The sequence below is a fragment of the Neopelma chrysocephalum genome, unplaced genomic scaffold, assembly GCF_003984885.1.
Source record: "Neopelma chrysocephalum unplaced genomic scaffold, ASM398488v2 Primary Assembly neopelma1_100, whole genome shotgun sequence".
Lineage (NCBI taxonomy): Eukaryota > Metazoa > Chordata > Aves > Passeriformes > Pipridae > Neopelma > Neopelma chrysocephalum.
The window spans coordinates 1743122-1767012 of NW_020897763.1; the positions used below are offsets into that span (position 1 = coordinate 1743122).

Genomic DNA, 23891 nt, shown 5'->3' on the forward strand with positions numbered 1-23891 from the left:
AAAGCAAAGACCCCTGGAGGTGAATTTGAGAGGTCCTTTGATACAGGAGCTGTGGGTGTTCAGATGTGGGAGCACGTTGGGTTGTTAGTCCTTATGCTGTATCCATCCCAGACCTTTGGGAGGTCTGGATTTGCTGAAGCCTTCCGGTGTGGATCAGTTCTCCAAGTGCTAAGCAATGTAACCAATCCATCAATATTTCTTCCCATCTCCAAAACAAAGATGCCAGTTTGTTCCCTCAGGTGCACGCACAGAGAACAGCGTTACCCCCAACAGAAGAGCAGAATCAGCCCTGGAATATCATCCCTTAAATACCAGATTTTATTCAGGCAACCTGCAGATGCTGACCTGCAAAGAGTTTTGGATTCCCCTGTATGTTCTAAATTACAGCAGGAAGCAGAAAGTTAAACAAAGCAAGCAGCAGTGTGTGAACAGCCCCAGCCCTCACGTGGGGTCACGCTGAGCACTTTGTTTGGCTTGGGCTGTTTTGAGGCAATGAACTTCAATTGTACTCGAGGGTGTGGGGGAGCCTGATGAGATGAAGCAGCTTCTAATGAGATTCCCTCTAATTACAGCTTCCCCCATTCTCCCCTCTCTGATCGGAGGAGTGGGTAGATTCACCATGACGACATAATAATAGCACAGAAAGCTAATTAGCTGATCACAGGGAGCTGGGAGCTGCTCTGCCAGCAGCCATGCGTCACTCTGGATCTCGTGCCAGAGCTAAGCAGGCACGGTGGGGTCTGGTGTGGGCAGCAGAGCAGGCAGCAGAGCAGGCAGCAGCAGTGCAGGCAGCAGCAGGCATCTCGTCAGCTGCACAGGCATCCATAGAAACACTCCGAGACTCAGCAAGGAAGGTGGAGAAACCCACTCCTCACACAGGGATGCCTTTGTGGTTAAATTATTCCTAGATGGAGAGTGAGAATAGCATGAGGGAGGGAGGAGGAGGAGGGCAGGAAGGGGTAGATGTGTAATTGCATCAACAGAAACAGTCGAATCCAATTTGTTTAAGGTGTTTTTAGGAGTTTTTCTGTTTTGTGTTTTTCTGTTCCCTCGGTTGTGGTGGGTGGAAGTGCCAAGGTGTGAGCTGGGAACATTGTGGTACCTGCTGAGTGATGTGTCCATACTCCTTAGAGAGGGGAGGAAGTGTGTAAAGGCTCTCAAATGGGGTGACACATCATTCCCCTGCCAGGCACAGACACCAGAGCTTTGCTGGAAGCAGAGCAGGGACACTCAGCCGTTCAGGTACCTCTGTGAGCTGCACAGCCCCTGAGGAGGGTGAGGATGGTGAAGACTGGACATTCAGGAGTGCCAGTTTTTGATTTAAGTGCCAGGCTGTCAGCTGGTGCTGCAGACCTGCCCGCCCTCTTCCCTGGGAGAACCCAAAACTAAATGAGCCACAGGAACAGCTCTGTGAGCCAGGGGCAGGTTTGGGCAGGCAGGACAACCACGGGTGGCTGTGCAGGAACACTTCCAGGGGTGTCACTGCAGCACTTCTTGTAGGATCAATGCCCGGGCTCACCATGGAGCCACGTGGTTCCTTCCAGCTCCGTTCTGGATGCTCAGATCTCATCCCCCTTCTCCATCCATCCACCCACCGGCGCCTTTGTGCTTTGACAGCGCCTCGCCACGCTGCTGCCTCGACCTTCTCCAGGGCTCTGATGGCAGCAGATGGTCTGTTGTGGCCAGCCAGCCAGCACCGAGGCCGAGGTCACCCTGCTCTGACGGGGAGACAAAGCCAAAGGCGGCGGTGACCGTGGCATCGCCCTTCCCGGGCGGGGGCCGCGCGGCTCCATTATGCCGCTCACAAGAGCCTCGTGTGTGCGACGGGGTGGGGAGGGGGGAGAATTTGGCTTTTCAGTGAGCTTATGCATGCCATTTAAAAAGCAGCCATCTGTTTTCACACGCCCAGCAGAAGGCAGCGGGTTCAGAGGGATGCGGGAAGGCTGCAGTTTGGCACAAAGAGCCATTTCAGGGAGGCTGCGCTGCTCCCGCGGTGGGCAGAGCTCCACTCCCTCCCTCCCATGCCACTGAAACCCTCCTGCCCGCCTCGGGAGCTTGTCCCCATCACAGGTGTCAGTGTGGGGCTGACTGATGGCTCAGGAGCTGCCCCAGGACAGGACAAAGGGCTGTTTTCTGCCCCCACACCGTGATCACCCGTTAACATTTGCCCGTTTCCCCCTTGCACAGGCGATCCACGAGCGAGATAGTCTGTGTGTCAGCCCCATCAGCCCACGGCCTGGGGGCTGTCCAGGTCTCTGTCAGCGTGGACAGGGCTCAGTTGGAGAGGACCTTGCAGTTTGAGTACATTGATGATCCCAAGGTGCAGCACATCGAGCCCGAGTGGAGCATCGCCAGGTAACACATGGATCTGACAGTGGGGCCTCGATGGCTCCCCTTATCTGGGGCTTCTCTCTCAGCACACACTCAGGGCCTGTTTGGAAATTCTCATCCCACCCAGCATCCTGGATTTGTCAGGGCCGGGCATCTGTGGTGTTTGCATTTACCAAAAATCACAGTTCCCAGAGTAGTTGTGATTCCCAAGGCAGTTCCAGCAGTCAGTCTGCACCGAGATTCTGGGAGCACAGATAAAGCCAAGATCACTCCCATCTGCTGCAGAAGGGCACAATTGCTCATTAAAGGCTCCTTCTTGTAGTCCTGAAATAAAACAAAACCAGCAACCACGAAGAAAGGGAAAAGCTGATGTTAATCAAAATGTACTGTCATCCCAGATTCACTGCTGGGAACGGGGTGGCTGGTGCTGTCACATCATCGTGACATTGTCACTGCTAAAAACCCTGGGCCACGCTCATCCTGCGATTTCACTTTAATGGTTGTGCTCACAAGGGCTGTAACACAGCTATTCATATCAAATTCCAATTATTTTTTTTAAATTGCCCTTGAAAGAGGTAAGCGTCTCGCAGGAGGCTCTGGAGATGCCTGCCTTGAGTCCAAATTCGGGATGGTGTCTGGTTTTGGAGGAGCTGGGTTGGATGGGCTGGTCGGGGCTGCTGACAGAGGGGGTCTGAGGGAGCAGCTGTGGAGGTGCTGGAGCCGTGGGTGAATCTGGGCCGTGCTGCTCCAGTTAACACGTGAAGGGAGAGTGAAAGGCTTTGCTCAGGGCACTGGCTGTAGGAGAAAGGGGGTACTCTGGCCCTGGGGGTTGTATCTGATGGCTCTCCATCCCTCCCCTGCTCTGTGTGACAACTTGCTGTGTCTGCAGTCCAGAGGCAAGTGCACGTCAGTTCCTTCACTACACGAGCCATTTATCATGGGCCTGGAAACCAGTGCTGTGTAAATCATTAAACACTGCGACTAATTTATTGTCTTACGTGTTTAGTCTCAGCTCCCTCGATTTCCTTGGTTCCTCATCCCGCTGCCTTGCAGTGTTTTAGGTGGGAAGGGGGGCAGCTGAGAGCAGAAAATCCAGGGACAGCCCTCCCCAGTGACTCAGGAGTGGGTATAAATCCGCACTGGTGCCTCAGGTGGCTGCAGAAAACATCTTTCTGAGCTCAACAAGCATCCTCCCTGTCAAGCCCAGGCTCTGTGCACAGCCCCAGCTCCATTAATCAGGTGTCTCCCTGTTCTCCACAGCGGGCACACCCCCCTGACTGTCACCGGCTCCAACCTGGACGTGATCCAGGAGCCGAGGATCCGCGTCAAGTACAATGGGAAGGAGTTTGTCAACGTAAGTAGGTGCTGTCAGCACAGTGCATCCCTCTGCATCCCCCCACCAGCTGCAGGCACATGGTTACTGGTGCCAGTGCTGTCTGTAGGGCCAACCTTGCCATGGCAAAAGCTGCCCTGGGGGTATTTCCCACACTTACCCAAATATGGGGACACGCAGAAATGGGAAATTACTTCCTCGGCAGCGCAGTAACCGAGGAGTTTTCAAAGCTAGAAAGGAAGGATTTCATTTCAGATCGTCTCCAACACCTCAAATTCTCTCTTGGGGCAGATAAACCTGTTAACCTCCTGAAATCCCCCTTTTGTCAGAGCCCCTGAGCCCTGAGATCTCTCCCCAGCACCCAGCTCAGCTCTGCGGGCACGTTCTGATGGAAAGTCCAAGTGGAGCTGTCCCCATCATTCCCAGCTGCTCCACACTCCCTATTTTAGTCCTGTACTTTCTGAAAAAGCCAAGAGCTGGACACTGAGACTTGCCAGAGCTCTGAGGCTGCTTAGTTTAACTTAGTTTAGTCTATCCCTGGCCTCCTTCTATAAATAAACCTCCTGTTGCCTCAGCTCTGGGCCTGATGAGCCTGTACCAGCCCAGGGAGGGCAGGAGGGAGGGGAACCTTCCTGGGCATGAGGCTCTGGGTGTTTTGATGAGCTGAGTGTTACTTTTATGCCACAGCAAGGAGTTGGTAGCAGAGTTTGAGGTTGATCTGGAATGCCACCTCCTTCCCCTATCTGTATTTTTTCAGTCCATGAGTGAGAAACTGGAATGAATCCCCAGCTAAATGGGAACTAGGAGATCTTCTTGTGTGCTACAAGTAAGAATTGTACCTCCAGGACCTCAGAAATTGTTTTGATCAAGTAAAACTGAAATATATTGTTTCTATGCAGTGATCTTTGTGACTGAATCTGTATTATCTTGGAAAGGGCAAATCACTTAGCAGTCTTTTCCCATTCCTTTTCTCCCCCTCAAGACCTTTTTCATCTGAGCTCTTTTTAAAAAGACATCTAATTTCGTTGCTAGCACTTGCAGTTATAGTGCTACAAAAATAATTCTGAAGACACGAAATCGAGTGAAATTAAATCTTCCACTTAGGGAGGGAGGCCAAATGGTTGGGCTCTTGCTGCTTTACAAGGCAAGAGTCCCATAAATCAGCCGTCTCCCTACTCTGAGGGCTGGAGGAGCCGTGGGTGTCCTCAGCCTGGCAGGAGATGACCTTCACGTTACCTCCAGCCCACGAGTGTCAGATGATCGTTCCTTTCCCTCCCTGGCATTTGGGAATTGCCTCTAACCACCCATTTGCAGCGAGGAGCAGATATTCCCCATGGGTCTTTTTCAGAGCCAGCATTGCCAGAGAGGATGGAACCAGAAAGAGAAGCAAAAAGAAGAATAAAGAGAAAGGAGAAAGGTCTGCTGTGCAAGCCAGTCTTCTTGAGCTCACTCCCCATCCCTGCACCAGTGCCCTCGTGCTGGATGGAGGGGAAGCAACTTACCCCAAACCATGGTTATAACACATCACAGAACCACTAAGGTTGGGAAAAAACCTCTGAGATCATCGAGCCCGGATTAAACATTTCCAGCCAAACCTGAACCCCTTCGACTTTCCAGAGGGAATTTAGGGAGTCAGAGCATCATTGTCCAGGTCAAGGGCGGTTTTTTCCTGTGCCATCTCTCAGAGCAGCCCCTTCCCCACAGGTGTGCAAGGTGGTGAACTCCACGGTGCTGCTGTGCCTCGCTCCCCCCCTCAGCCCCGAGTACCGGCCCGGCCTGGACGCCGTGGAGCGGCCGGACGAGTTCGGGTTCATCTTCAACAACGTGCAGGCCCTGCTGGTCTACAACGACACCAAGTTCATCTACTACCCCAACCCCACGTTCGAAATGCTGAGCCCCACCGGGGTGCTGGAGCAGAAGCCGGGGTCACCCATCATCCTGAAGGTAAGGAGACACCGCCCCCGCCCACCTCATGGGAAGAAAAATATCCCAGATAGTGGAGTTTTATCCCTCCTTTGGAGAATGGGGTACACCAGCAGAGTGCCGTTGTTTGCACAAGCTGGGGATGAGATGGGAACTGGAGGAATGGGCTGCATCTTTGTCAGTGTTCTACCTGCTTGTCCCTAGGGCAGAAACCTGTGCCCGCCTGCCCCGGGAGGAGCCAAGCTCAACTACACCGTGCTGATCGGGGAAACCCCCTGTGCTGTCACTGTGTCCGAGACCCAGCTGCTGTGTGAGCCCCCAAACCTCACTGGACAGCACAAAGTCATGGTGAGGAACCAAACTCTCCATCAGCATCCCTTTCCCTCCCTCCTTCCCATCCTTTCTGCTCCTCCTCCAGCTCCCTGACTCACTTGGATGCTGAATGCAATGTCTTGTCCAAGGGCTGGGAGGATTTTAGATCTTCATGGTTGTCTAATTGGAAGCTTAAAATATTGATGTGGATTAGCATAAAGAAACTTTGTCCTTCCCTGAGACTCACTCCCTACTATCAGAGCCTTCTAGAAGGAACAGATCTTTCCAGCAGTGCCTTTGGCACCGGGTGCCATCCTTCCTCTGGATGAGGATGAGACCATTCCCAGTGTTCTCCCTCCTGTAGGGATCTCATCAGCCCACGTAGCCAGACCTGATCTGCTGAGTGGATGGAAAGGTTTTGCCTTTTCCTGCAGCAGAAGCCAGGAACATCTGAACACTGGAGTGGTTGGATCAACAACCTCATCCAGGGGAACAGTCGGTGCCTTCCTCTGCTCTGGTTTTGGGCATCGCTGCTTCCTCTGCTCCTCTCGCAGACCAAACACGCAGCTGCCGAAGTGCTTGAGTGGAGCCCAAATGAGATTGTAATTGTGATTTATTCCCCTTTAAGTTCAGCATCCAAAACATATTCAGATTATCACAGTGTGACTCCCAGAAGCGCAACCTGGCTGAGAGCTGCTCGCATCTGTGGCCGGGGCACATCCAAGAAAAGCCTGTCCTGGCGTTAACTCCGGCCTGTTTGCTCCATAGCTTTCATGTGGAGCTTTCTCTTCCCTTCTCTGCTCTTTCCTTCCAGTCACTCTGGTTTCTTGTCAGTGAAATTATCAGTGAGTTGCTAATGTCCACGGTTTACAAAAGGGAGTTGAAAGCTTATAAAATGAAAGTCAAATGGAGCCATCAGATAATAAGAACAAAGCCCAGATAGTGAAGGGCTGGCACATTTATCATCACTTGAAGCCTCCTCGTGTTCACATAAGCGGCACCCTCCGTGTTTGAAGGCAACTGGAGTTTTATATTCTTAAACAGGGGTGGTTTGGTGCTTCCCGAGGGATCTGCACAGCCCATGGGGTGGGAAGGACGGGGCTTTGGGGCAGGTGACACCCTGACGCTGCTGGTGACCTGAGCTGTGCTTCGTAGGTGCGTGTTGGTGGGGTCATCTTCTCCCCTGGCTCGGTGAGCATCATCTCAGACAGCCTCCTGACCCTGCCGGCCATCGTCAGCATCGCGGCCGGGGGCAGCCTGCTCCTCATCATCGTCATCATCGTCCTCATCGCCTACAAGCGCAAGTCCCGCGAGAACGACCTCACCCTCAAGAGGCTGCAGATGCAGATGGACAACCTGGAGTCCCGGGTGGCCCTGGAGTGCAAGGAGGGTGGGTACTGCCCGGGACCGGGCGCTCTCTGGGTGCTGCGGCTCCGTGCTGGGGTTCCCGGTTGTCCCAGTCCCCCGGAGTTTGCAGCCAGCAGCGGGGTGTGTGTGTGACCCTGTGGGGTTTGCCCTGCCGTGGGAGGGTGGGCAGCCACAAGTGTGTCAGCAGCAGACACGGCTCTGCTCCCTGATGTGCAGAGAATAGGATTAGAGCTTGATCCTGCTTAAGTGACACGCCTGGATCGCGTGGATCGCACGGTGCCAGCCCCGGGGTGCCCAGCACAGTGTGTTCCCTTGTCTGATGGCTTTGCAGTGAGGGGCTTTGAAAAAGGCACAGAAAGAGAGGGTGCAGAGGAGGTTCAGACCCTCAAGTAACACCATGTATCCCAAAAGCAATGCAGGAGGGCTGAAAAGCTGGTCCAGTCCCTCCTCCAGTCTAGAAATGTAAGCCCAGAGCAGTAACAGGGCTGAGGGGTAGGAAAAACTCCTCAGGCTTTTGCTTCTGGGAGATTTTGTGTCTCATTTGGAGCAATCACACCTGCTGATTGCAAGTTTCCACATGGACAAGTCCTGTCCCTTGCAAGGAGGTGGCTGAGCCTGGTCCCCTCTGTGGTGAAGCCCAGGTGAAGGTGTTTTTTTGGAGGTGCTGCTGTTGTTCCCTTCCACCTGGAAATGGGCTCAGTGAATCAAAATAAAATAAATAGAAAGCTGCAAATTTCACAGTGTATGTAGAGAATATTGTGTTGGATTTGTTCAGCTGATTTCAAGGACAGCCTTGAAAGCACAGGGCAAAAAATGAGATATATTGAGGAGGAAACCCAGCTTTGGCATGGCACAGCCCAGCTGGGGTACAGAGGCCTCACTGAGCCAGCATGTCACACTTTGGAGAGGGAACAAGAGGAGACACATACAGCTGTACAACACATGATATTATGTTATCACAGGAAGAATAAATTCCTTCCTGACCCCTGCAGCAGCTTGGATTTGATCTGCATCAGATTTGATTATTTTGGCAACTGTTGATAGAGGAGGGGAAGAAGAAGAAAGGAATGGGAGGCACCAAGTTATGAAAATAGGTCCTTATTTCTCTCTGCAGCCTTTCAGGGTGTTTTAGGTGTGTGCACACAGGTGTGAACCGCATACAAATTAAGCAGCATCTTTGTTCTCAGCATCTGCTCTGTGCAGCGTGTGCTCTCCTGCTCTCAGGCTGACACAGAGCCTCCAAGGGTGAGGGTCTGCCTGAGCTACGAGGCCAGGGCTCCTCTGATTCAGCTCCTGAGCTGACCCATTTATGGGGTACAGGGAGAGCAGGCAGCCAGCCCTCCCCAAAACCTCCTCCCTATAAGCCTCAGCTCTCAGAGTTCACCTCTCTGTGTCCTGTTCTCTCCCTGAACAGCTTTTGCAGAGCTGCAGACGGACATCAATGAGTTGACCAGTGACCTGGATCGCTCCGGGATCCCCTACCTGGACTATCGGACTTATGCCATGAGGGTCCTTTTCCCTGGCATCGAGGACCACCCTGTCCTGCGGGAGCTGGAGGTAACAAACAGCCCGTGGTCCAGCCCTTCCAAGTTTCCCTGAGCCCTCGGGGAAGCCAGTGAGAAATCCTGAAGCACCTTTATGCCTTCACAGCAAATCTTATTAGAGGCCCCGAGGTCAGTGGGGTGAGCCCAGAGTCCATTTTAGCTCAGGAGCTGCTGTTTTATCTCATCCCACGCTGCCTGTGTGGTTCCTTTTGGTTTCTCCCCCGTGGTGTTGCTTTATTTTTATTTTATGGGGTTTTATATTGCTCTAGGCCAGCAGCAAAGCACGTCAGAAAAGTTATGGATGTGCTTTAAAGTCCTCCTTAGTCCCCTTACGGCGCAGGGGAATGCTGTGTGCCCGGAGCATCCTGGGATCATCCTGCCTGGAGCATCCTGCTGCTGTTCCATGGCGTGTCCACAGGAGGGCAAGCGGAATGCCCTGCCCAGGCATTCTGGCCTCTCAGCAAGCACTTCCATCTCCCTGGTTTCTCCACCAGGATGTGTAAATACGGATCAAAGGTTTTCGCTGAGGGTGCAGAAGAACTGGGAAAGTACAAGGGTCCATCAGGTCACCTCACAGACGGGCCCTGCTCACCTGGGACAGGGCCAAAAAAGTGATGGTGCTTCGAGAAATAGCTGCCACTCAGGAAGGGGCTGCCATCCTTCCCGTGGGATGGGACTGCCATCCTCCCCACGGGGTGCCCAGAGGTGCCAGGCTCAGCGCTGCCTCTGAGAGACTGGGATTGTTCCAGTAAATCCCGCAGTCCTGTTGCCTTCACACAGCCCAGGGCTTGGATGTAGGAGGAAGGAGTCGTGGTTGCTCCTGCTCCACAGGGCTGCATTGCTTTTCCAGGCAGCCCTAATGCCTCAATTTAGATTCCAGTGGGCCACCAGCACCGAGCAGTTGCTGTGGTGTTGATAAAACAGAACCAGCTTCTCCCAGCCCATTCCTGTGCCCTGAGTTTTCCAGCTCCGTGCATTCTGTTTGCTGTTTGAATTGCCAACTAAGCTGGTGCTCTAGCAAACAAATATGAATGCTTTTTGTTTTACTCGTGAAAAACAGAATTGCAGAAGTGATAAATGTGTTGCCAATTACACAGTTGCTTAATTATGTAACGTTAGTAAAACCAATACATAAGTCTCCAAGATGTTTGGTAAAGAGTTGCTTCATGTAGTTCATCATTTTCACTTGTAATGAATTACTTGAATCCGCAACTGGCTGAAAGCCTCAATTAATTTTTTACACTTGTCCCATAATAAAGCAATAGCCTAAATTAGTATTTAATTTACTTACAAGAGTGTCACTTTTTGTGCAGAACAAGCAGAACTGTGTGTCATTTATAGGGCCGTTAGCCCCAAAGCAGCAGCTTTATGGAGTGCAGAGAGTGCAGCTCAGAGCAAGGATTGAGGGGAGCTGTGCTGAGGGAGGACTGGAAGGGTGATGTTTGCTCAGGATGGACCAGGGACCGTGTTCAGGGATGCTCAGACTCTGAGAGATGGGGTGCTGGCTTGTGCACCCAGCATTAAACCATACTGTGTGCAGTTCTGTTGCCCCCAGTACAAGGAGGACATGGAAGTGTTGGAGCAAGTCCAGAGAAGGGCATAAAGCTTAAGAGGACTGGAGCACCTGCCCTACAGAGACAGGCTGAGAGTGTTGGGGCTGCTCAGCCTGGAGAAGAGAAGGTTGTGGGGAGACCTCACAGCACCTTCCAGGATCTGAAGGAGCTGGAGATGGACTCTGCATCAGGAACTGGCATGACGAGACAGGGGAGGAATGTGTTCAAACTGAAAGAGAGCAGGTTTAGATCAGATGTTAGGAAGAAACTGTTCCCTGTGAGGATGGTGAGACCCTGGAAGAGGTTGCCCAGACAGATTGTTGACTCCCCATCCCTGGAAGTGCTCAAGGCCAGGCTGGATGGGGCTTGGAGCAACCTGATCTGGTGGAAGGTGTCCCTGCCCGTGGCAGGGGGTTGGAATGAGATGAGCTTTAAGGTCCCTCCCCACCCAAGCCATTCTGTGATTCTGTGATTTACCCCCACAGTGCTGGCAGGGTGATGCAGGGCTGCCCTCCAGCCCCTCGTCCTCCCGTGCCTCGCTGATGGACACGCTCTCCTCCACTGCAGGTCCAAGGGAACGGGCAGCAGAGCGTGGAGAAGGCCTTGAAGCTCTTTGCTCAGCTGATCAACAACAAAGTCTTCCTGCTGACCTTCATCCGGACGCTGGAGCTGCAGCGCAGCTTCTCCATGCGCGACCGCGGCAACGTGGCCTCGCTCATCATGACGGGGCTGCAGGGCAAGCTGGAGTATGCCACGGACGTGCTGAAGCAGCTGCTCTCCGACCTCATCGAGAAGAACCTGGAAAACAAGAACCATCCCAAGCTGCTCCTGCGCAGGTGAGGTCAGGGGCAGGGAGGGGACGGGGTCAGTGCAGCCCCCCCATGCTGCTGGTGGCATCGGGAGGGATTTTGGGAATTGGAGGAAGTTTCTTCTTGGAAAGGGTTGTTGAGCTTTGGAAGGGGCTGCCCAGGGAGGTGGTGGAGTCACCACCCCTGGAGGTGTTCAACAACTGGATGTCGCACTCCATGCTCTGGGCTGGGGGACAAGGTGGGGATTGGTCACAGGTTGGACTCAGTGGTCTTGGAGGTCTTTTCCAACCTCAATGATTCTGTGATCCAAGGGCTCTGTGGGTGCAGCTGTTGGAAGGAAAACGCAGCTCTCCATGGAGGACTTCCATACATTTCCTCGCCTGTCTCCAGGTCTCTGTGATTTCACAGATGGCTGAGGAGATCCCAGACTGGATCCTCCAGGTCTCTTGGGGTGGAGAGCAGCATTTGTGTTCCACAGCTGGGCAAAGAGCTCCAGAGTGGATTAAGCGACTCACCCCAGGCTGTGCTGAGAAATGGCAGAAAGAAAAGAGGAAAAAATGGTGTATTGATGTAGGGCAGATGAGCAGCCACAAGTAAAAGGCTCCCCCCGTTCTCCATGTCATGAGCCACCCCTGTCCCATGTCCCTGTGGGCCCTGGCTGTGCTGCAGAGCCTGGCTTGGCCACAGCTGCCCATGGGCTGTGCCTGGGGCTCTGCTGGAATCTCGCTGGAGTGAGGGGATGAAGGGGAGGGGAGGATTTCACATCTCCAGGAAAATTTCAGGGATTCCTCCAGCCACAATGAATATACTTGACAGGAAATTGCTTTAAATCTGGCTGTGTTTGCGGAGGCAATAACTCATCTCGGGGAAGGGAAGCCGTCTTAATTTCCCCCGTGGTTTGACGAGTCGCTGGGAAGGCGTCTTCTGCCTCTGCCATCAATAATGACTGCTTGTGGAGCTCCAGAAAACACAGAGATGGTGATGAGAGCTGGGCCCCCTCCTGCCTGAATTACCCAGCAAAGAACCAGGGCTGTCTGACCTGCACCAGGATTTACCCATTTCACAGGGAACTTGACAGGGGGTCTCTTTCCAGGGATGCGACATCTACCACCCCTCTGGGCAATTTGGGCCAGGCTTTCACCACCCTCATCATAAAAATTTCTGCTTTATATCTAGTCTGATTCCACCCCCTTTTAGTTTATAAGCTTTACCCCTTGTCCTTTTACTCGAGATCCCATTAAATCCATGGCTGGAGCCCTGTCCCAGCCCTGTGCCTCAGTGTTGGTGCACAAAGCAACAGTCAGAGAATGTCTTGCTCTGACTTAATAAGGAGCGATCAGCCACAAAGTGAAATACATCTTTTTAAAATTTTTTGAGCTCTCTGGTGGCAGCAGTTGATAACTGACACTCAGCTCTTTCCCTCTTTCTTCCTCGTTTTCCCCTCTCTCTTTCTTCCACGACTGCCCCTCGCGGGAGACAGCAAGAAAGTTGACGTTAAATCAAACAGCTGCTCTGGTTGCTGGCACCGAGCAGAGCACACGGCAGTTTGGAGACCTAGATAGAGCGGGGAAAATTAATAAAATACATATTTATTTTTTGGGTTCTCCCTCAGCTCGGCTTTGTTTAGGTTTGTTTTCTTCCCGGTGCCTCAGAAAGTCAGCGGAGCAGCCGAGGCGCTGGGTGCTGGTGTCAGACTCCTTTGGAAAGTCGCCTCTGGATCGTGCTTTGCCCTCGTTATGTGGTTGATGTGAGAAGGGTTTTCTCCGAGTCTAGGGGTTCTCTGCTGCCATGTTAATCCCCAGGAGCTTATTTTTTATTTTTAGAGCAGGTCTCTGCCAGCATTCAGAGACCTGCGATGGTGCGGAGCGACACCAGTCAGGGGCAGCACAAAATCCTGTAGCAGATTTTGGGGCTCAACAGAGCCCTCCAGGTGTAGCAGAGAGAAAGAGAGGCCAGGCCTTGGGGTGGCAGGCAGAGTTTGGGGGATGGCTCACCCAGCCATCCCTTTTCCAAGGCAGAGGATGCAGGAATGCTCTATAAAGCTGTTCCCAGCAGTGATGGAGCTTCTGAGCTACCCCTTTCCCCGGCCAGTGTAGGACAGTGATGATTAACTCAACTGCTGGCTGTCCCTGGGACTGATGCTCTGCAAATATCTCGCAGCGTCAGACTGTGTTGAGATGAGATTCGGTGCTTGAGGGTAAAGGAGAAATGGAATTTGACAGAGATGCTCCGAGGTGTTTCTTTATGCTGTTCCATTCAGCTGATCATGTATTTCTGATAAAGAAATAAAAGGAAACAGCTCGACATGGAGTATGCAATGCCATTCTCCCATGCAATATGCCCCAACTTCTCTGTCACTCCATATTTCAGTTATTTTTACAGAGCTGGTGTCAGGCCCTGAGCAGCCCACAGGGACAGGGCACAGCATTGCTTCACTGGGAGGGCTAATTGTGAGACTTGCTAATTCTTAATTTAATATTCTATTAACAAAGTGGTTTGTTAAACTAATATTCACCACCAAGTCCCGAATGTACTGTTTTCTGAGTTTTTCACCTATTCTTTAGTTTGTGTCACTGCCTCTCCATTTTTCTGTGGCTGTTTGGAAGTGTGTTAGTGCTTCTCCTCTTTAATTGGGTGCCCGAAATATTTCAAACAGGAGAACAACGTGTGTGTCAATTTGTAGCATGAATTTTTAGGCAGTTAATCAATTCAAGCTTAAATTCTTTGGGGACCTGCAGACATTTTCACAAATTCCTGGCAGATGTTGCCATCCTAAGAGATGATGGATAATGTGACCCCAGGTCCATTGGCCGACTGGTGTCAGTTGTTTGCTGAAATCTCTGGCTCCTCTTTATTCTTGATCTTGCTTGGCTTTGGGATCATGCCCTGGTGCTTCTATAGTGTGTGTTTTTAATTCCAAGTGTTTGGAATGCTGTGTGGATTCATAGCAAGAGGCAGTCCCTAATTCAAGGCAGCAGAGCAGATGGGGAAGAGTGGGGAAATTGGGTGTGGAGTGGGATGGTGACTGCCTCTAGGTCAGGGAGGAGGTCACCTGGTTCATAGTGAGGGCAGAGGAAAGGATGCTGCAGAGAGCAGGGTATTGGGTTAATCCCTGTTTGCTTGCTGGAATTTGGACCAGATCCTGGTGTCAGATGTGGCTGAGGGGAAGGCTGGTGGTGCTGGACCAGGCTGGCCAGGGTCCTGCTCACAGCTGGCCAGGCTGCAGCACAACAGCTCTTCCCTGCATGGGTTTGGGCTCAGATGGGGACTGTGAGACACCCTGCCACCACCGTAGCCATCCTGTCCCACCACAGCCATCCTGTCCCAGGAAAAGGGACTGCGGTGCTTTAAGGAAAGTCTCTGGGTCCTGCAGAGCCAGCATTAAAAACTATCATTAGGAGCCATTGTATTTAAATTAGAGATAATCTCGGGCACAATGTGGGGAGAGGACACTGGGTGGGACTGGGGAGAAAGCTGCAATTTCCCCGCCATTGTCACTCTGCTGTCCCTGATTGCCAGGAACTGCCGCAAATCCCAGTGATTTACTGAGCCAGGCTGTAATTTGCACCACGTGCAAGGAGCTGAGTGTCACCAGACTCCCTGTCACCAGCCCCATCAGGGCTGTCACGGGCTGTCAGCTGGGCAAGCTGCTGTCAGCTCCGTGCAGGGAGGGGGGGACAATGCTGGCCACATCCTGCTGCTCTGGAATCCTGGTCCTGAGCACCACGGAGCTGTGCCAGGCTCTGGGTGTGATGTGTGTCCTCCTGGTTTCCCCCCAGGACCGAGTCGGTGGCTGAGAAGATGCTGACAAACTGGTTTGCCTTCCTCCTCCACAAGTTCCTCAAGGTAAGGAGGGCTAGAGCACACATCCACCCTGTCACTGTGCTGTCTCACCCACCTGCCATCCCTGGGGGGGCAGGATCTGGCCATGAAACTCTTCCATCAGACTCCAAGTTAAAAGGTGTGGTAGCAAGGCAGGGGAGGTGGAAATTTGTTGGAGATGCCAACACCTGGGGCTGCTGCTCCATGGTCACAGCCTTCCTCAGGTCTCCTGGTGTTATTCTCATGTCACCGAGTTTCTCTTACACCTCTTTAGTACTTAGGAGAAATTCTCACATCTCCTGAGCTTCCACATTTTTTAACTTAATTTGTGGTTTTGGAAGCCCCGCAGAATTTGCTTCGTGGGAGCGAACAACGAGATCAGGATATCAAATTCCAGTTTTTTACAGCCACATAGATTCAGGAGGGGTTTACCCTGCCAAAGACAACAAACCTGTGGAGCAGTGGAGCTCATGGGATTGGCTGCCCTCTCCAGGAGCTGCTGGGGGCCAAACATGGGTTTTACATGTGCTAAGGAGAGAGTGGGACTGTGCCTCTGCTGGGAGGAATCACGTGCCAAACCCCTGTACGGGCCAGTGGCCCCGGAGGAGAGGCACCATCACTTCTGTGTCAGCTCTGCTGTCCCTCTCTCATGCAGGAATGTGCTGGAGAGCCACTCTTCATGCTCTACTGTGCCATCAAGCAGCAGATGGAGAAAGGCCCCATTGATGCCATCACAGGAGAAGCCCGTTACTCCCTCAGCGAGGACAAGCTGATCCGGCAGCAGATCGAGTACAAGACTCTGGTGAGTGATGCTGGAGGAGCTGCCAGGGAATCACTGCTGTCCCTCCCCTGTGAGCTCTGCTGACCTTGTGATTAGGACACTTCTGTGAGGCCTAAGTGCTGCCAGTGCAATAAAGACCCGCGTCCAAGTCAGGTGCATCCCTAATTTTCTGGTGCAAATAATCTGAGCCAAGCAGGTTTGAGGGGAATGTTTTATCTCCCTTGGGTGTTGAATGTGGACATCCCTGACTCCTATCTTAGAAATAATGATATAAATATACTTGATGCCATAGCAATTAGGGCTGCAGTGGGGTTTTTAATGAGAAAAGGTTGTTGTGACACGGGGTTACATTTCTCCTGGGTGCTCATCCTTTAGAGCACGGTATGTTTCTCCTTCTCTTCCAGATCCTAAACTGTGTGAACCCAGATAATGAGAACAGTCCAGAGATCCCTGTGAAGGTGCTGAACTGTGACACCATCACCCAAGTCAAGGAGAAGATCCTCGATGCCGTGTACAAAAACGTCCCGTATTCCCAAAGACCAAGGGCTGTGGACATGGATTTGGGTAGGAGCTTCCCTGCCTGATAGGAGGGGGGGTGATCAGAGAAGCTGACTGGGGATTCTTGGTGGGTTTTGCAGAGCTTGGCCCCTCTCTGACCGTGGTGTGTGCCTGGTTTTTGCCTCTCCCACAGAGTGGCGGCAGGGCCGGATCGCCCGCGTGGTCCTGCAGGATGAAGACATCACCACCAAGATCGAGGGAGATTGGAAGCGCCTGAACACCTTGATGCACTATCAGGTAGGGAAGCAGCCCCAGCTGACAGAAAGCAGCTCCCAGAAAGCTGCCAGGAGGAAGGAAAGAAAAGCAGGACGTTGATTCCCAAGCGTCTCGTCTGCCAAGACAGACAGGGAGGTCACGTTTGTGTGATAAACCAGAAGGGTTCAATGTGCTTCTGCATTAGGTGGGAAAGTAACCTTGACATGGATCTCAAAGGAACCAGCAGGGTTGAAAATTGGCTAAATTAAACCTGCCAGCCGTGGGAGGGAGATGGAGGGAGCAGTGGTGAGGGCTGAGCTGCCACTGCTGGGCATGTGGGGCCAGGGAAGGGGTGGCAAGGGGGGTTCAGGTCATTGGGTGGGGGGTCTGAGACAACCAGGGGTGCAGCAGGGGAGGAAGGGGAGTCTCTGCCTTCCCTCAGAGCTTTGCAAATGCCACTGGTCTGATGCAAAGCACAAACTGTAGCAGCAGCTTCTCTCTCATACTCATGTTCCTCCTGTGTGTTGACTTTGGGGCATTTTGCAAGGAGTGAAAAAGGGAAATGGAGCAAATACTTCAAATGCTGTCACACGGGAGGGCCGAGGGAGTGCTGTGGGGAGGTGCAGGATGAGGCCAGGTCAACAAAAGGGGGATATCAAGAGCTCCTTCCTGACATCAAACCTCTTAAATCCCCAAGTCAGGTTTCAGGAGGTTTGTCACTGAAGTCACATAAAGTGAAGCAAGGCAGGGAAGATGCTCAGTTGTGCATCAGACAGGGTGGGTGAGGTGGCCTAAGGAATTGTTGCCATCTTTAACTTCTGGGCACGGCAGTGCCTGTTGGAAAGGGCTCCTTACGCTGTGAGAGAGGTAAAGAGGGGGCTGAGGAAGGTTTGGTTTCAGGGAATCAAAGGCTTTTCCTCAAAGCCTGTCTGCAGCAGAGGATAACTGCATTAATTGGGACCCGTAACCTACTCCTGTCCATCACTCCCTCCCCAGAAGTGTTTAGTATTTAATCTGGCATCTTTCCCTGTTTATACACCATCTCCAGTCCATCAGCCTGACTCACGCTGTGTGAGTTGAATGGGAGCCAGTATTGACAGGAGCCATGTAATCAGGGAGCGAGGCAGGAGAATGGCATAAATATGCACAGTGCATGTTAAAAAGAACCTCGAGGGTCAACTTTTGCGAGCAGCCCCCAGGATTTAAACACAGATCGCCATAAAAAATGTCACAGGAGTTGTGCAGATTAATTCCATTGTTCCTAAAATCTGTTTTACCTGACAGTTGCAAGGGATTAACCAACATGCAGGGAAGCAGAGAGACTTTATTATGCCTTGATCTTTAAAAGTCATCGTGAGGAAGTCACAAGTGAAAGCTGTGCTTGTCTGATGTGTGGTGGATGCTGGGGGAGGGAGCACTTTCATTTTAGTGCCTGTGGGAAAAGCTGAGCCACAAGCTTACCCTTAAAATAAACAAAACCCTTGCAGCACTCAAGATGCTGCAGCTCTTCCTGCCATTTGAATGTCAGCTGTGCTCTGGAAGAAAGGAGAAGTTTGCCACCAAACATCTAACCAGGTAGATGCCACGTGTCTTCCTGCTCTGGCCCGAGCTCTGCACAGCCCAACTGAGCTGTTTCACTCATTAAAAAGGAGCCAACTTCTCTTCACTGCAGCAGAAATCTTGTCAAGGCAAGGCTTTTGCCAAAAACAAACAGCAATATATATATATATATATTTGCTATTCCTACCAGGTTGTGTTTTTTTTCTTTTTTCCGTGGGAGCAATAAATGTTTTTATTAGGTATCAAAAATACAGATGCTCCAGGACTACACAGTAAAACAAATACATGGGCAAAGGCACAGCTTAAAGAGAGTATAAAATCATTTGAGTTCCAAGCGCTGCTGTCTCACCATTTAACAGGAATGTTACCCATGAAACAGGTGTGGTTCAAGCCATTAAAATATATGGAGATTTCCAGAGGACTTGTGAAGATGATTTCTAAATTTCTGGGGGAAAAAAAATGAAAGCTTGCTCTCTAAAGCTCTGCCCATCTTTTATTCAGAGCTGTCTTGTCTTTATTCTGATCTGAAGGCAAAGAGATCTCTGGGTTTGCACGTGGAGGTTGGAGATGCACAGCCCATGTCTCCCTCTCTCCTGGAGAGGTGCTCTCACCTGGGAGGCTGCAGGAGGGACCAGAACATCCCTGGACCTCCCAGCCCTGCCCTGCTCCTGATTCCTGGGATCCCTTCCCTCCTCAGCCCCATTCCCTGCATCTCCAGGGCTCCAAACCACCCTCCTCCTCACTGTCCCCTGAGGCCTCTGCAGAGGGCAGTTATTTAATTCCAAAGAGATTCTCAGCTCCACCCCCGGCCACTGGATTTTGACACTATTACATTTGTTTTCTACATTAGAATGACAAAAATATAATAACTGATCAAATGGATTTTTCACGGGAAGCCTTTGCATACAACACCAAATTGGATTTAAAGAGAAATATTCATCTTTCTAATATTTTTGAACCACTTCATAAAATTATACGGGGAATTGTACACCTGCTGCTTATTTCTTCATTTGTAAAAATAGATGTATGGCTTAAATAGGTGTAATTCTTTGTTAAATTCTCTGGAGCTTTTATGTGTGGTAAGGAATTATATTACATTTGTGTCATATCCTTTTGGCTTCATGGCTATTAAACTCCACGGGAGAGTCTCACCCCGTGTGGTTTCGCTCAAGAAAAAATGAAACACTGAATTTAATATGAAATGATTTACAGTGGCTCACGCAGGGTTAACTCAGAGGCAGCAGAGCATGAATACCTGTCAGCCACTGCTGAGTCTGGAGAGGCCAAGAGGCTAAAAAACTGTTTTAAAGGGAAAATTAGAAGGACAAAGGGAAGATTTGTGTGGAAAATGAGACTCGGGAGCCGAGGGTGGCAGAGCTGGAATCCTCGCTGCGTCCCCCCTGCCCCACGCAGGCGCAGCCCGGGCTCCCGTCTCCCCGCTCCAGGTTTTATTTCTCCTCTCTTTAAGGTGTTTTGTGCACCACGTTTCCAGCTTGTAGAATAATCAGAATATTTATAAAGTTGTAAAGCAGCCAGCCAGCTCCCGGGGCGTCTCTGGGGCTTTCTGGGAGTGTGGCAGCAGCGGAGCGAGATGGGAAACGAATGCGCGTTACATCTGATGCTAATTTGCACGCTGGTGGTTTTTAGCTGACAAGAGCCATTCGACCCAAAATTTAGAGAGTGAGAGTGCTCTTATGTGGGTGTGTGTGTGGAATTTTTAATGCCTCTCTCCCAGTTAACCACAGCCCTGGTGGAAATGGAGCTGCTCCTCCATGGGAGCACCCTGGGCTCGGGTTTCTCCCTGGTGGAACTGAGCTGGAGTGGCAGCTAAGAACAGCCTAAGAAAATAATATCAGCACTGATCATTTCTTCCATTGACTTAACAAATTGGATGAAGTGAGGCAGGAGCAGACAAGGAAATAATGGAGGTGTTTGGAGTGTTTTTTCTTAGAAATATCTCACTTTTGTGCCGTGAAACACAAGTGACTATTATTTCCACTATCACCAGCAATAATAATAACTCACGTTTCCATGAAACCTTTCATCTGAATGGCCTTGAAAGGCAGCACAGGGCACTGTGTGAAGCTCACCTTGTGGCTGCAGGTGTTGTACAAACACCTGGAGAGGCTGGGGAAGCAAAAAACACCTGGAGCATCCCGTGCACAGGGTCAATGCTGAGTCCCTCAGAGGACTCCTGACAAATAATGGAGGATTTAGCCCCAAAAGAAATTCCTCCAGCAAGAAGAGGCATTTCTTTTGTGCAGATCCTCTAAAAAGTGTGTTGGCTTGGCCCTGGCAAACTGTGGTGACTCTGTTCTCTGCTCCCTTGCTGGGCTGCACGACAGGTCACAAGTTCAAAATTAAAAGCCACTCAGGCCCCTTCCCTGGAAACCTGCAGATTCTTAATTAAGGGGAATAAGTTAGAAAACTTCCAGTGACTACTGGATTTATAGGGAGGATAAAATTAAACATGGCTACTAAAATCTGCTGTAACAAAACCTTGTTAGCACTAATGTTCATTTATAGTTTGACTTCCCAGTGTTTAATTCCTTCTCTGGAGCAATAAAGGGATAACAATTAAATACCCTGAAAGATGGCTTTATGACTTGCTCAGCTGTAAATCAAACTTTTAAAGTTCGTAAAAATTGCTAAAATAAAAAATGGTTTAATAGGAATGTTTTATGGCCCATAACGTTATTACAGCCCTTTTATTCCCTCTGCATTGTTACTTTAATTGGATCACAACAATTCTTGAGATTCTCATTTTTATTGGATAAAGCATAATCTTAAATCAGAACGACCAAAAGCATCTTCAAATAAAAAAATAAATCTTTGATTTATCACCCCCTTTCCTTCAGGGTCTGGCTGTAGAGCTGCTGCAGACCCAGCACAGGGCTCTCCCAGGGCTGGGTGGCTCCCTGTGCCCACCCTGGGCACCCTTCTGCCCGGAATTTGCTGGATCAGCAGCTGGTGATCCCAGTGTGGACGGTGGATCCCACTGATCTCCTCCTCCTCCTTTGCCTCCCCAGGTGTCCGACCGCTCAGTCGTGGCTCTCGTTCCCAAGCAAACCTCCTCCTACAATATTCCTGCCTCTGCCAGTATATCCCGGACATCTATCAGCAGATATGGTAAGAAGGGATGGGAAATGGTGGGTATTGCAAGGAATTAGGTGGGGGAAAAGCAGCAGATTCCCCCAAAAAACCGCCCCACACGAGCCAAAATGAACACCTGGGTGCCCAACGGGAAAATGTCCTTGGCTGCTGGTGTTCCCTTGCAAAGGCTTTTCCATCTATGAGCAGAACAGCAAAAAGACCAGAGAAGCTGAGAGGAGGGAGAAGGGAATGCCAGGCACATGAGTAGCCTTTGGGAATGTTCGTCCTGGAAAAGTTGTTTGTCTCAGAGGGGGTGAGTGATGCAGAGCCCTTCTGGGGCTCCCACTACAGGAAAAGAGCTTTGTGTCCCCTGCATGGCAGAAAAGCCTGAGTCCCTCACCTTTCCCTTCTCTAAGTGGAGGATCCTGAGTTCTTTGCTAATGGGTCAAAATGGGGAACAGCAATCTTAACACGGAGCACTCGGATGTGCCCACCTGGGAATTCCGGATTTGCATAATAGCAGGGCTCAGCACATTCCAGAGGGTCCCTGAAGATGCTGCAGCCTGAGTAAATGAGTCTGCGAGGTGCCAGGTGTGCGTTTATAACACTAAATCCACAATAATAGTAATAATATACTTCCATAAAAGGCAGCAGTGGCAAAATCTCTGGTGCGCTGATCTTTCATTATCGTTCATTTTGCAGAGTGTTTTACAAGCAAAAAGTCTCCTGACAAACCCGTCTCCTTCTCTTGTTTATGGCTCCCAAAATAATGTTGGGTTTTTTTCCTTGAACAAGGGTTCTGAGGAGCCAAAAATAGGCCAGTCTTTAGGTAAAGTCCAGGAGAAAAGGCATTTCTCCCTGCATGGTGTAGATCCCCTGGATGTCCAGCACATCCCACACTTCAGGGGATGGAAAAACCAAGGCTGGGTCACACAACCTGAGTCCTTACAGCTCATTGATCTATGTCAGCTGGCAAAGCTTTTGCAAACTACCAATATGAGGGATCATTGCTCATGTTAAGATTAATATTTCTAATTGTGCTGACAGAATTTAAATTAGATACTTATTTACTTCCCCTGTTATATATCAGTACGGAGCTGTGTTTAAAAATAGAATTACTAGATGCTTTCCTAGCTGTCCCTTTGTCTGTCTCCTTAATTATATCAGTTGGAGTACTCATTTATCTAAGCCTTAATCAGGGATGAAAATCCAGCTAGTTTGGTAATGACTTGAGTATTTCCCTCGGCTGATTTATGATTGATCCCCGTACTCTTGACGAGGAGGGTGAGCAGTGAATTGAAGGCTAAACTTGAGAAAATCCACAAGGTTTCCAGAGAACAAAGGAATTTAGTGAGAGGAAAAAACCCAGCGAGGCACAGCCGGGCTCCTCAGCCTCATGTCTCAGCTTGGAGACGCCGTGGATGGGATCCAGGGAGGCACATTCTTTGGGAAGTTAAATACGTAAATAAATATATGTCACATCCCTCCATGGTTCCTAAGCAATTAAGGGAAAGACTGTTGTCTGCCTGCCTCCTGTTGAGCTCCCCTTTCCCTTCAGGGCAGGGGGGACAGCAGGAGGCTGGACCCGCTCAACCCACGGATGGGACGGCTGGAGTGCAGGATTGGCCTCGGGCTCTGCAGTTGATGCTCAGCTTGAGCCCTTGCTGCTCTCCTGAAAGCCTCAAGGACAAGACCAGCAGTTTCTTCTGCCCTTTGTGCTCGTTGTGCTGGGCAGGGTTTTTATTATTTGCAGAATACTGGACAGAACGCAGGACTGTGGCGCTGCAGGAGTTGGTGCCCGGGGTTAATGTGTGTGAGCTCATGGACAATTCTTGTGTGGGCCTGACATAAGCAAAGGATGTGAATGGAGCAGGAAAGTCCATGTCTGAGTGTGAACAGAGAAAAGCTCAAGTCTGAGGGACTCTATTCAGTGGAGACCAACACATATCAACATTTTGTTGGTATCTGAGTGGTTTTACATTTCATCACCCCATAAAAAAGCCAGTGCAGGTGGTTTGGGCGTTAGCAAACGTGGTGGTGTCACTGAGAAGAGACAGGGGAGTGGAAAAGGGGTTTGCTTTGAGTGTGACCAACTTCTCTCCCCACCGTCCAGACTCCACCTTCCGCTACACCGGCAGCCCCGACAGCCTGCGCTCCCGGGCCCCCATGATCACCCCCGACCTGGAGAGCGGGGTCAAGGTCTGGCACCTGGTCAAAAACCACGACCATGGAGACCAGAAGGAGGGAGACCGGGGCAGTAAGATGGTGTCTGAGATCTACCTGACCAGGCTGTTGGCCACAAAGGTAACTGCCCTGCACTGGATTCGCGTGGGAAACGCACAGTGAGGTTCATCCACAGACACTTGGAGGGGTCCTGTGCAGCCCCTGATGATGCTCAGCTCCCAGGAGGTCTGTCCCTGCTGGGTTTTCCTGGGACTGAGTGGGTGCTGGAGCAGCAACAGAACCATGGCCCAGATTTCCCCACACTTAAGGCTGTTGCTGCAATTCTTCATTCTTTTGCACAGTATTAAAACACAAAGAGAGATGCAGCAGTGCCTGCAAATATTTACCCGGTTTCCTTGACCAGAGAGAGTTTTCCTATCTCTCCTCCCATGTTCATCACTGTGGATGAGACACAGATGTGCTTTGGAAAGCCAAAAAAAAAAATGGTTTCAGGTTAGAAATAAAGAGTAAATTCAGCCCTGAGTA

The 23891-nt window shown here is 50.8% G+C and overlaps 1 protein-coding gene across 5 annotated transcripts in view; it reads left to right on the top strand.

The window, feature by feature from the left end:
• The window catches only part of PLXNA2 (plexin A2), a 173554-nt gene that overhangs the window by 138555 nt on the left and 11108 nt on the right, over positions 1 to 23891 (top strand). For all 5 annotated transcript variants that reach the window (XR_003536172.1, XM_027695025.1, XM_027695023.1 and 2 more), the window contains 13 exons: positions 2188 to 2355; positions 3592 to 3685; positions 5369 to 5608; positions 5792 to 5935; positions 7055 to 7289; positions 8682 to 8824; positions 10932 to 11200; positions 14953 to 15019; positions 15651 to 15797; positions 16181 to 16340; positions 16468 to 16571; positions 21119 to 21218; positions 23296 to 23486. Coding sequence is in view for 4 of the 5 variants with exons in the window: in XM_027695025.1 (XP_027550826.1) it covers positions 2188 to 2355; positions 3592 to 3685; positions 5369 to 5608; positions 5792 to 5935; positions 7055 to 7289; positions 8682 to 8824; positions 10932 to 11200; positions 14953 to 15019; positions 15651 to 15797; positions 16181 to 16340; positions 16468 to 16571; positions 21119 to 21218; positions 23296 to 23486 (2062 nt within the window). In the remaining variant the exon portion in view is untranslated. The remainder of the gene's footprint in view (positions 1 to 2187; positions 2356 to 3591; positions 3686 to 5368; positions 5609 to 5791; positions 5936 to 7054; positions 7290 to 8681; positions 8825 to 10931; positions 11201 to 14952; positions 15020 to 15650; positions 15798 to 16180; positions 16341 to 16467; positions 16572 to 21118; positions 21219 to 23295; positions 23487 to 23891) is intronic.